Raw genomic sequence first — 13,755 nt, 5'->3', positions numbered from 1 at the left:
CTGAGATGTTTGGTGCAAAAGTCTAAGAAACAGAACAGTTCAGACGCGAAGGACAGCTTGAACAATGAAGTGTCATGCTTCAAGAATAATTCCTACATATAGACTAAATATAATAATTGCTAAATATAAACAGAAGGTACGACTTTTACTGTAACGCACCAACTCACACTAAGCTTAATGTTTTCAGATGTTGGTAATGTGTCAGTCATTTCAGCATTCAGTCAAACATACATCAAATGTACATATATGGCTGAAAAATGCAGATTCAACCTTTGACTAAAGGTTGAACCGTGTTGGTGAGACAGGGCGGAGTGGAAGGAGCAGGAAACCTATTTTAACTCACAGTTCAATGTTCTGACGAGCGTGCCTATTTCTTCTCGCTAGTTATCGGAGCTAAAAAGCCAAATATCAATAGTTTCATTTCAGTTAGTAAACTTTTGATAAGAGCTCATAATGTATTATTGGGCATTCAGACTGACAAAAACACTGTATTAAAATAAAATGCAAAGGGATGCTGTGTTGGTGGCTAAATGTTGAGAGGTGACGGTTTATGACCATTGAAATGAATCTTGCACTCATCATATCATGTATTTGATCGGCCAAGGAAGATGATGTTGCATCGCCTTGCTGCAAAGGTTGGCCCGCTTGCATCTACACAGCTGCCTCATTGCAATGAAGGAGGACGTAGACTTCTGTCAGCAGTGTTGTCGGTCTGAACATAGACGTAGAGTACTTAGAGTAGTGAGAAGGACTTCTCTTACCTTCGGGCCATTCTTTACTGCTAACACGAGTGAACTGCCTGCGTCCACTCAGCAGCCTTTAACAGGTAACTCTCAGGTGTGCTGTAAGAACATTTCATTACAAGTCACTGTGTACCAAAGTGTAGCTGCTAACTTAGCTTAGCTTGTAAGTATGTGTGTGTTGTGTGGATCTTGTGAAGCCCACCGGACATATCAAACCAACAGATCATTTTGTCAAGGCTGTAAGGCTTTCATTTCCCCTGCTGTGCTTGTGATTTTATCACGCAAATAAACAGACAGACACCAAAGCCTCCACTGGAGCCTGAAGATCTGACAAAGGCTATTTGGTAGGTCTTATCTGTGTTACTTATGCAACATAGACACAAGCATGCATACAGAAAACTGAGTGAAGGCTCCGCGTCCTAAACAAGCACAAGTCCTGTATCGATGTATAAGATATAGAAAGTAGAGAAAGACAGCATTGAAGAGGAAGTGATGGTTTCCTCAGTTCTTTATGTTCTGAATTTTTACATAAAGCTGAAAACCAACAATAGATACATTATGGGAAACAGAAGTATAACTGAATAAAAGATATATTCCTCTTCACAAGCGGGTGAAACTTTGCTTTGTGGATAAAACTACAGCATTTCACATATATTTAACCATAACTGTCAATAAGACAATATCATTAACAAATTCTTAACTGCAACAAAACTTCACAGAAATGTATCTAAAATGTCCAATAAAAAGCCAGTCAGTCAGTCTGCACCAGCTGGCGTTGCATTTTAATTTGGCACCGACTACGGCATTAAATTATTTTTCGACGGCTGATTCCTGAGGGAAGAAAAGGGAGGAAAGTGAGCCAGATGTAATGCTTTCACACACATATTCATCTCCTTTCATCTCGTTCCTCCAGCACACACTGTTTGTGTTGCCAGAATAAAATAGGCTAGAGAGCACTCATCTGAAAATCCCATTGAAAGGGAAAGACACTCACGCTTTCCTTTAACTTTACACGATGCTATTTAAACAAAAACACAAACATCAGTGTGGGAAATATTGACGCGTCTCATGCTTCCTGTCAGTAGTATCTTTTGGCAAATGAAAAGCCAGTAAAAAGCATCAAATATATTAAATGTGCCTCGCATGATTCTTTACAGCATGTACGACACATTTGCAGTTTGTCTCATAAAGTAAAAGAGACATTTCATGTTGTAAATATAAGACGGAGAATAAAGACTGATATGCAGCAGACTTGTCCTTCTCCTATGCGCTGTCATACACTCCCGTCTCATCCAGTGTTTCCAGCTAATGACAAGTTCTCACCTTGATTTCTTGCCAAATGTCGTATCAACAATGTGTGTTAGCCAGAGTTCAAATGTAAGCACTCATCAAACAATAAGGAGCTTTGGATGAAGCATCCCCCAAATGCTATTATCTTTCTGTGATGCTCTGTCTAGACTGGCTGCTGATTTAGTGATTTAGTGGAGAAGAGCCTCAGATTATTATTATTCGCTAGTTGTTCTTATATATGCTGCTTTTGTCTGAAAAAGAAGTGCCCAGTTACATTTGAATGTTTATGTCCATGTGCATGTTGATTTCAGTATATTTAGTTCTCCAGACATGTATGCTGGCTCGCAGGCTTTGAAACTAAATGTACACTCTTATGTTGGGAAATTAAATCCTAATACTTAATTTTATGGTCAGTTTCTTAACCATTTCCTATAAATAACTATGTGATTTGGTAGTAATTAGAGAGACAGGTCTGAGGCCTATCCATGTCCAAATGAAGCTTTTTCCGTGCACTGTTGTGTGAATATTAGGAGTTGGGTGCATCAAGATAAACAGTCGCTGGAGCTCATTTTCCAGTCGGCTGCCATTAAACCATCGAGAAGAGATGAAATTAAAAGAGCTCCAGTCAAACCTCAAACACATCAAAACAATGTGGAAAACGTGATTTAAATATTGTATTTCTGTTTGTTTCTTAACGTAGAGGAAGATCACAGTCTCTCCATCGCACAGATGCGATGTTTTCGTCTTCCGCTACTTTCCGTCTCTCCAGGGGAGCAGAAGCTTCAGTTTAAGTCACATGCTTCTTGTGCAGCACGGTTGATCCGCTGAGTCTTTCCATTGTGGCGTTTTGCTTTTTCAGCCAAGCGGAGAGAAATTGTTTGCAATATTTTGACTTTTTTGATGCACAAATTGATAAAGGTGCAGAAACACAGGTGGGTGAAAACACACTCAGTGACTGCTGCTGTTCTCAACAACACAAACTTTGTAAATATGTTAGCTACAACTGTTTGTAACTTCAGAAGGTTACCAGTTTAAGAGGTGAATCAAAATGCTCCAGACTGGTCAGTATCTTCTTTTGGATTTGACTCACGAACATTAATGAGTCTCTTGCACAACAGAGAGCTGCTGCTGACTCACAGGACTCTTGGTTCTCTTTAGCTACATATCAAAAGATTCTTAAAGGCAATAAGGGGTATGTTTCTTATCGCCATCTGTCTGGCATCTCTATCTCAGTCTTCCAGTAATCCATGTATGAACAGGCTGTTCTCTGTAAAAAAACAAAGTGTTTGACAATCCTCATACAAGAAACGTCACGTCTCAGTGATTCTAACATATAACTTGTCAGATAACATCTTGTTTGTGTTCCAAGCAGTGACAGCAGCTAATGAACACAACACACACATTACAGCCCAGTATAAAATACATTAAATAAACCTATAGCCAGACAAGAACATTGGATGGATTTGAAAAACCCGAGATCATGTTTAATCAAATCAAATCAAATCAAATTTATTTGTATAGCCCAATATCACAAATTATACATTTGTCTCAGTGTGCTTTACAGACTGTACAGGTTACAAAGACAGGTTACAGGTTAATAAGAATGACTGTGTCTAAAAGCACTTCTGTACGATTAGTTCACGACATTTACCCTCTGCCAATTGAGGGCCGGATTCAGAGAAGGATTGCGCAGCTTGTGCGGACACTAAACCTGCACCAAAAAGAAACTGTAATTCTAACGGTGCTGCCGAGCAAATAGCGTCTCGCTGCTCCTGTGCTTTTTGCACATATTGAAATGAGGTACGTTTAAATGCCTTACCTGAGGTTTTGAGGAATGCCTCTGCACCTCGCTGGTCGGGACCTTTAGCTCGTGGTCTGTTCATTTTCATTTTTCATTTTGATACTGTGTTCTTACAGCTTTGTTCAGCAGCAAATGGCAGACAGACAAAAGCAGCGCCTATCTGGTGAACATAGTGGAGCGTTTAGCAGCTAAAGAGACAGATGTTTTCCTCAGGAGTCGGTGGAGAACTAAAACAAGAGGGAATATTGGACCAGAAACACAACTCACAAGGAATGTGCTCATCGCACTCTGTCTGCTGGATGTGTAAATCATGTAGGCACCGCTTTACACATTTGTTTTCTCATATCAACTTTTGGGTTGATATGAGAAATATGCCCCTAAGTGGCAAAACAATCAATGGATGAATGCAGGTTTAAGGGTGATCAGTGCTTGTGGCAGATGTGAGACTTACAGCCTTCTCTTTAGCACTCCTGTTGTAATTCATTGTGCTGCCTGAAGTGATATACTGCCAATGTTTGTTTATATGTGCATCAATAACTTCCCCAGGTTATTCAGAAATAATGTGGATGAAAGAAATTTAAATGTTCACGCTTAGAGAGAAAGCTGAATATAATAAGCAATAACTTACTTAATGGGAATCGTATATCTGACTACAGTTCTTGTTTTATGGTGATGCTGTTAACCAAAATAAAAACGCAGAAAGACTATTCTCTGTAGATCTTTCCATTGCTTATTAAAATCAGAATCTAACCGATTATAAATTAGTTCAAAACCGCTTTTGAAGCTGCTTTTATATGTTATATAAACACATAACTAGCAGTTATTTCATGGACGAGTGTCTCCATAGGGAAGACTGAAACACACACACACACACAAACATGCATACAGGGAGATTAACTCGACGCGTTGCCAATATTGTTTCAACTGTGATGCTAATAGAGCAAAGTGAGGTGAACATTTAATTGAAATTGAAAGAGAGAGGGAGGGAGAGACAAAAAGAAGAGATGAGTAATGATAGAAGAAGAAAAACATTCAGCATTCATACAGTATCTGTCAGTGTGTGTGTGTGTGTGTGTGTGTGTGTGTGTGTGTTGCCTCAGGAACAGTTGATGGATTTGCTGCTTGACTGCTCACACAGATTGGTGCCTGCTGTGATGGCAGCCTTGAACTGAAATTACATGCACACTCACACACATACACAAAAAGAGAACTACACATAATTGCAATTTCTATGTGTGTGAGTGCGTTTGTGTGTGTTCTTAAGTTGGGGCGTGCGGGTATGTTGCCTCTAGGAGGCCATTTCAAAGCACTGTGGAAGGATGGATGAACACGAGGCCAACCAAAGCACCAGAGAGGATGAGACAATTGAACGGGTTCAAAACGCTGAGTTTATGCGCTTATTAGGCGTTTATTAAATTCTGTGTCATTTTTATTTAAATCAGTGACATGGTGGCTGGCTTCCCCAATAATTATCTTTTTTTTTTTTTTTAATTGGTGAAAAGAGATACATCACCACAAAACCGATGAACAAAGAGTAGTTTGTACAGCTCGTTGAGGGTTCTGTGTTACTTAAGAGTGTGATGGTATGTTCTGATAATGGAGGCAGTTGGAGTAGATTAGGAATTATATTGATGTTTTTGTTGTTTTTTTACAACAGTGTAGAAAATTCCCCCTCCCTACACCTCCAAATCAATTGTCTTTAAACATGTGGTGAGTACATGTGTTTTGTTCCAATGGGACAGAGTGTCGAGGAGATTTTCTGAGCGGTAAAATAGGTTGTGCTAACTAAGGAGGAGATGAACATCTAACTACACCACCTGAGTAATTTCACCACAGGAAATAACAGTATGTACTGTAAGATTAAGAAACCATGTGTTATGACTAGAGGCACAGCTTCTCCACTGCAAAACAATGTTACAAACTAGAAGGGCACTCGGAGAGCGCAGATCTCCGCCAAGGCCGTTTCCATAAGTGAAAAATAATGCGTGTATCCACATCGTGATTTGGATCTGCTCCTAAATGTGTTAGGTTATTTCCTGGCCCATGCTGCACCCATCCACCAAGTTTCATGAAAATCAGGTTAGTGTTTTCCACAATCCTGCTGACAAACAAACCAACATATAACCTCGTTAGCGAAGTTTTTATAGTTGTAAAGCTTACACCAGCAAAACAGCAGCTGTACTGGGACTGTATCAGCATGACTCCACCAAACATATACCATCAATAAACACATATTACTTGTCCAGCATCACTTTATGGGAATGGCAAACAAACAATTCAGCTGGTCAACTCATTCCAACTACACTGGTAGGGAAGCTACGATCTTGAAACCAACGCCAACGACAGAATATGGGCAAGATAGAAAGTCCCAACTGATACCTTAAATAACCCCGACACTGATTGAGACTAACTGGCAGGATGAATCAGTAAAGCTGACAGGGCTTCAATCTATAGCGACGAGGAAAATGTCAAGAATGATCTGCCAGCTGTCAGAAGATCAGGAACTTAGAATGTTTTTTAAGCAGTTGTGATTTTTTATATTTGTACCTATAGAGGTAATCTTGTCATTTTATTTTATTTATATAGTCAGATTTATCATTCTCAATTAAGAAGGTGAAAAAATAGAATTGAGTCAATTTGGCTTTAACATTTTTGGAATCAATAAAAAGTGGTATGTGACGGTGTATGTGACGGTGTATGTGACGGTGTATGTGACGTGTATGTGACGTGTGTGTGACGGTGTATGTGACGTGTATGTGACGTGTATGTGACGTGTATGTGACGTGTATGTGACGGTGTATGTGACGTGTATGTGACGTGTATGTGACGGTGTATGTGACGTGTACGTGTACGTGACGTGTATGTGACGGTGTATGTGACGTGTATGTGACGTGTATGTGACGTGTATGTGACGGTGTATGTGACGTGTATGTGACGGTGTATGTGACGTGTACGTGTATGTGACGTGTATGTGACGTGTATGTGACGGTGTATGTGACGTGTACGTGTATGTGACGTGTATGTGACGTGTATGTGACGTGTACGTGTATGTGACATGTATGTGATGGTGTATGTGACGTGTATGTGACGTGTATGTGACGTGTACGTGTATGTGACATGTATGTGATGGTGTATGTGACGTGTATGTGACGTGTATGTGACGGTGTATGTGACGTGTACGTGTATGTGACGGTGTATGTGACGTGTATGTGACGTGTATGTGACGTGTACGTGTATGTGACGTGTATGTGATGGTGTATGTGACGGTGTATGTGACGTGTATGTGACGTGTACGTGTATGGGACGTGTATGTGACGTGTACGTGTATGTGACGTGTACGTGTATGTGACGTGTATGTGACGTGTATGTGACCGTGTACGTGTATGTGACGTGTATGTGACGTGTATGTGACCGTGTACGTGTATGTGACGTGTATGTGACCGTGTACGTGTATGTGACGTGTATGTGACCGTGTACGTGTATGTGACGTGTACGTGTATGTGACGGTGTATGGGGTTGAATGCCTCCTGTAGAGGATTGGATCATTCTTGAAGGTAAAGTGAAATATCATCTGCATAAAGTTAAATCTTGTGTTTTGAATTTGCAGAGTGAAGTCCTTTTCCCTTCCGTTCAGTTAAAGTGGTGCTTTCCCACCGTCCTGTGAATCAATAACTGTCTGTTCTCAGTGACATGTTGATTTAATTCTGCGCTGCTCTCATGTTACAGATAGACGGGTGTCCGCTGATGGTTTTGTCTTTTTTGGATTTAGAAATAAATTCTCCTTTCGTTTTCAAACTGTTGGAATGACTTATTTAACAAACAAAAACATAACTAATGGAAACTTTTTATTTATTTATTTTTCCTTTATTCTTTGTTCTGTAGTGGAGCTTCAGGGAGCAGCAGTGAATCAGAGAGCAGCTCGGAGTCGGACACAGATGAATCAGAGAGCAGCTCCAGTGACAGCGAGTATAACCAGGCCTCGCGCACACACACTCCAGAGGTAAGATGACAAGTGAACTCTGTGCGCACACAGTGGGTAACGTGAGATTATGGATGACATGTATAGATAACATACGCAGAACTGAACCTTTTGTGTAACAAATGTCAAAATCACTAACGTAATTATCAGGGTTCCCACGGCTCCTTGAAATTCTTCCAAGTTTGTAAATTTGAGGGGGAAAAGTCAAGACCATAAAGGTTTTTGATAGACATGGATCATTGAAAGTGCTTGAATTTCTATATTTTGTGAATATATATATATATAAAGAATAGAAATGGAAGCTCTTTATCTGGTAAATAAGTCTCAGTGTTGTAACAAAGTATGCCGTGTTGGTGTCCTTGAATTTGAGGGAATTTGGCATTGAAAGTCCTTGAAAAATCCTTGAATTTGGTGCATAAGAAGGTGTGGGAACCATGAATTATAATATTATGTTTCATGTATTGAGAAATATATAGAAGAAATAAGTTCTGGAGATGATGGAGCTATTCTATAATGTGTATAGATGTTTATGTCTAAGCAACTGCGTCAGTGTAACATGACATTACAGTCATAAAGCAGGCACTGTGGTCCATTCAATAAGTGCATTCAACCTCCTTACAACAGGGGCAAGAGTGCATATATCAATATTACTATCAGATATTAACCTTCATTTATGGTGTATTCCTGTTGTTCAACAAACAGTCAGTACAGTAGCAATCTGCATATTTCTAGCTCCAGATTGGAGGCAGCCAATTATTACCGCAGTCAGGTTTTGTTTACGCCAGCTGGTTGATGGTTCTCTTTTGTTATCAAAGGCAGGGGTAGCATTAGCTTTCGTTACAGAAATCCCAATCATTCAACAATTGGCAGTAAAAGATATTGACAATGCAATGTGTGTCTGCAGCGCTGACAAGTGCCTCCAATTTTGTTAACATTTCATAAAGAGACAAATGCGCTTTCATTAGCTTATTCCTTTCTCCCTGATTCACCACTATTCACTTCAGTGTCCCTGACTGACTGATTAAATGGTCTCTTCCCATAGTCTCTGGGTGGTGTTCTGAAAGTCATAAAACTCTAACTGCAGATCTGAATTATAACGTTATTTATCACATTATTTTAATGTCTCAGCGCTGCCTGGCTTCAGAGGCTTATGCAGTCATATCCACGGAGAGAGAGAGAGACATGCAGAGAAACAGAAAGAAAATCATGACGTAGTAAAAGATATGCAGCCATTTGTTAAAACAATCCACAACATAGAAACTGAATAGATAGAGCTATGTTCAGTTCTCACTGAAAAACATTATTTTTTTCTGTCTGCACTTAAATGATTTATGATTTCAAGACAAAATCCCTTTTAAAACATCAAAGTAATCACATCTGTATATTTCCTAGAGTTTTTCTCCTGTGTTTACGACTACCAACGGGTTAAACAATATATTTTTGCCAGGACACAAGGTTGTGTGTTAGCAAGTTATGTAACATTACTGTTATGTCTTTCTTCTGGCAACATATCAATCATTATATGTACCTTGTGTTTTAAGTGCATGGAGAAATTATAAATGCTTTTAATGCTATAACATGGGGTAGTGGTGCGCTGCAGCCAACAAACACTTAGAAAAATGATCCTGAGAAAAACAAATTCACCTGCCAAAACATTTTCCCTCCTGTTTTCACAGTTTTATTTAACCGGTTCATAAGTCATAAACACAGGAGAGAAACAATTTAGATCAGACTTAAAAAATGGATCATCAATTGTTTGTTCTCACTTGCCTCTCAGGGCTTCCTTTCACTATACATACAGCCCTCCTAATATAATGTAGAGTGTATGGACTTCTGAAATATTGAATAATCTATAAATTGTTTCCCCCCCTGTAGCCCGAGCCCCCCGCCGCCAACAAGTGGCAGCTGGATAGCTGGTTGAATAAGGTCCAAGCTCAAACCAAACCCCTGGTTCCCCCACAGCAAAAGCATGGCACAGGTTGGTATTGACAGTTAGGTCTGTCGTGTTAAACAGAAGCTACGGTACGGAATAAAGAAAAATATTTTGATCTGGAATACTTATTCTGGTCCAATGATCCTCTGCCCAGGCTCCATCACCCAGCGTGCAGGGACTTTCTCTCCAGGGAGTGAAGCAGCAGGAGTGGGTACAGCTGCCAAGACCAAGCCCTGCGGATCCAACAGCACCCCGGTTCCAGCTGCACCTACGGTGGAACACAAGGATACAAGGGGAGCCTTCTGGTACGAGAGGCTGTGTATTTGTTTGGAAATATGCCAAATTAACTTTTCAAATTACATTTATTCAAAGAATTAATGAATGAATCACATACTGATAGAAGGATGAATGAATTGTAGGCAAACATCAATACAAATGTGACAAATAAAAGAAAAATCAATTCTTTCTTTCCTGCAGCCCAGCCAGAGAGAAAGCCAAGGCCAAGCTTAGCCAGAAGGCCTCCGGGGAGGCCCAGAGGTCAAAGATGAGGATGTCACCGGGCCTGTTGTCAGGGCCAGAGGTCACGACCCCAAGGAGGATCACCACAGGGAAGAAACAGCCCAGACGGACGGAGAGGTCAAACAGTGTGGAGGATAATCAGAGCCAGACATGGAGCAGAACAAACCAGCATAGGTGAGTAAGAGAGAACAAGAACCCTGCTGGACGTCTTGGTTGTATGTGGTTACTATCAATTAGTGTTTGTATTGCAAAAGTAAAACTAATTTATGAGTCGTTTAAAATGTTTACTTTTTTCTTGTTCAGCACTTTTGTCAATTTAAGCGTGTTTAAATGTGCTCTAAAAATAAACTTTATATAAAATATTTGGCAAAGTGACGCCATTATCTTTTTGAATAATTATTTTTAGCATAAGAAAATAAACATACATATATGAAATATGCCGGGTCCAGAAGTGTATGCAGAGCTTTTTTGAGCAGTCTCAACCTTTTTGGATTAGTGAAATGCCGTTTATCACTGGTTACCGCCGTATGAGCCCTGTACTGAACGGCGGCCATTAGCTAGCCCGTGGGGTTCACAAACAGGGACTCACATGCACTAACATGCACACACGGCCGGACTGCCTACATAAACAAAGCACAGAAAAGCTTGGATGACAACACACACTGAGGGAGAGCGACTTCGTTCTCTGCTCAGGTAGACATTACTTCACTATATCTTTACAGAGCAGATGCTATATTTATGCTTTGAATATTGTATTTAGAAACTTTAAAGTATCGTTTTCTTTTCATGGCTGCTTCACTGAAACCAATGGCTCTTAATGTAAATAACTAAATCCGGATCGTTGTTGTGCCTGTGAGCATCTGAGTGAACGAGCAGGCAAAGCATGTTGATGTGCAGTCTTCACTAATTAATGGAAGTGCAAATTCCTTCATATTTTAAGAACAAAACTATTATTTCTTGTCTAATAACAATATATTATAACTTACATGTCATTTGTTATTGGTAAAACTATAAAAGCAGTTAAAGCAGCACTGTCACTTAGTATGGAGAGCTTACAGAGGCTCCAGTGGATCACTGAGCTTCTTGGCAGCTCGCCATTGAATACTGTCACTCCCACATCTGTTGTGAAAAATGTTCAGATTGAGTAGATGCTTTGCCAAACTGGCTGCTCAGCTTGATGTTAAGACATTTGGAAGAAAAAACAGGTTTGTTTCTTTATTATTTTCTCCTTCAGCCACTTCTTCCATTCCCCTTTCCATTCTTAGGCTTTCCACATCTGAACAAGTTCGGCTGAATGCATGCTGTTTTCAATTATTTCATGCTGTCTTATATATTTTCTTCATTTTAACACACATTCACCCCCTGCAGCTGGCCAAGGCAAGCGTTATCTTCTGCTGTCTGTCTGTGATACTGCGTGACAGTAGCAGTGCCTTGCTCAAGGGTGAATCTAATACGCATTGTGACGCTACCTCTTGTTGTGTTTTTTCCCACTGTAGCCCTGCAGCGAAGGAGAAAGACCTGTTGCCCCCCCCCTCCCTGGAGCTTCAGAACCCCCTGAGGCCACGCAGCAAACCCCCCAGTGGGAAAACAGCCCCCAGGAAAGAGCCTCGCAGTGCTACCAACTCAAACAACAACACAGTAACTCCACCAGCGGCACTACAGCAAACCCCCGTTCCAATACCTGCTGTCAGTGGAAACCAGGTTAGTTTCTAGGGCTGGGCTGTGTGTGTGTGTGTGTGTGTGTGTGTGTGTGTGTGTGTGTGTGTGTGTGGGTGTGGGTGTGTGTGTGGGTGTGTGTGTGTGGGTGACAAAGAGTTTCTCAATATTTCTTCTCACTGAAGACCTTAATAGTTGCTCATAATAATACTAATCTCTCAAAATTAATCCAATAATTATTTATGACTGCTGGAATGCTAATCCAACAATCCCTTTTCCATTCAAATGACTTCCTCAAAGAAGACATGCATGACACAAGCACCTCGGGACATTTACCCTTTACTGATCCACATCTGGAATATGTAAAGAAATAGTTACTGCACACATGTAACACTGTCCGTGTATCCTGGAATGATCACTTATTGTACAGACCTTATTGTCTCTGGATGATTGGTCAGAGCCATAAAATTCCACAGGATAAAAGCTGTATTATTACGTGACTATTATAGCTCAACACTGGCTGGTTTTATCGAAATTTGGAAAGTAAGAGAGGGAGTCAGAGAGAGAGAACTGAAGCATCGACCATCGTCTTAACCCATAATGAGTGAACACTCTGTGGTTTTATGAAGATTGGGTAGTTCCAAGGAGAAAGAGAGAAAGAAAACCACTCACAGTAAACTGGCTTTATGTAACAGCGACATAGATATAAAAGGACAGGAATGAAGATTATATAACAATTATACAAGTAAAATAGCTCCAGAGGATTTAAATATCTTTACAGTGAATTGAGTTTTACTAAATAAAATGAATTTAATTCAAACTAAAACATCTAAAGGTCAAAATGTCATCAACAAAGAATCAACAGGATATTGTTGGCAGTTTGTAAAAGAGTCCATAGTCATAAATAATCCTGTAAATGGTGACTTTATGTAGCTCGAGACACAAATCCACTGAAGTAAGGTTGACATATGAGAGAGACGCACATCTTTGGAAGAACAAAAGAAGTGAACCAGTTTACCCAACGTAGAATTTATTTTAGGATGTGCCATGTTTTGATCTGTGTTGATCTTTATGACACTGGTGCCTCACATCATTATATTTATTTGCCTCGAAAAACACATTTATTTTCCTTTATGCCGTCATTCCGACGACAATATGCTTGGAAAACTCTGAGACAAATGAACAGACAGCCGTCCATAATACTGAAACAAGGAAACGTGCATCTTGACATCAACAACAACCAAGGCAGCTCCTCTCACAGGCTTAGGAAACTGACCTGACAGTGACGTGTGTGACCCGGACGTCCAATCAGCCTGACAGACATTCATAGCTCCAAACGTTGATTCAACCTCACAGTACAGATCATTTATTATTAAAAGCCTACCTATCAAATGTTTATGTTTTGTTACAACAATAATCAGCTTCAAGAAAATTAAATAAGGGAGAAAAAAATCATAATTTCACTACAAGGCTTTAACTCAATGGAATGCCATGTATGTCAATACAAACAAATAAAATAAATATATATATAATATATATAATAAATAAATATGCCTATGAAATACAGTAAATCATAAAAATAACTAATCATGGCAGTTACTATACAAATAAATATAAATGAGTCAATATTGTTTAATCAATAAATAAATGCTTTTATTTCTTTCAGGGAATTTGTTTTTTAATCCCACATTTATTTCCCTGCTCTTTTTATTTCCATCTGTTTTACTCAAATGAATAAATAAATAGTATTCCATTGTTTTAACTAAAAACCTATTAATTTATTGAACTTTATTGACTCATTCATATATTCATATTTACATTTATTTATATATTT

General features: G+C 39.5%; 1 protein-coding gene across 1 annotated transcript in view; it reads left to right on the top strand.

The window, feature by feature from the left end:
• Window positions 1–13,755, top strand: part of aff2 (AF4/FMR2 family, member 2) — a 164,571-nt gene that overhangs the window by 121,723 nt on the left and 29,093 nt on the right. Inside the window, 5 exon segments of the mRNA XM_029441534.1 lie at window positions 7,717–7,834; window positions 9,689–9,791; window positions 9,901–10,051; window positions 10,224–10,439; window positions 11,762–11,966. Of these exon segments, the coding sequence (XP_029297394.1) occupies window positions 7,717–7,834; window positions 9,689–9,791; window positions 9,901–10,051; window positions 10,224–10,439; window positions 11,762–11,966 (793 nt within the window).

The sequence above is a fragment of the Cottoperca gobio genome, chromosome 10 (assembly GCF_900634415.1).
Source record: "Cottoperca gobio chromosome 10, fCotGob3.1, whole genome shotgun sequence".
NCBI lineage: Eukaryota > Metazoa > Chordata > Actinopteri > Perciformes > Bovichtidae > Cottoperca > Cottoperca gobio.
Note: the sequence above shows the minus strand (reverse complement) of the source record. Positions and strands in the feature narration are given on the sequence as shown.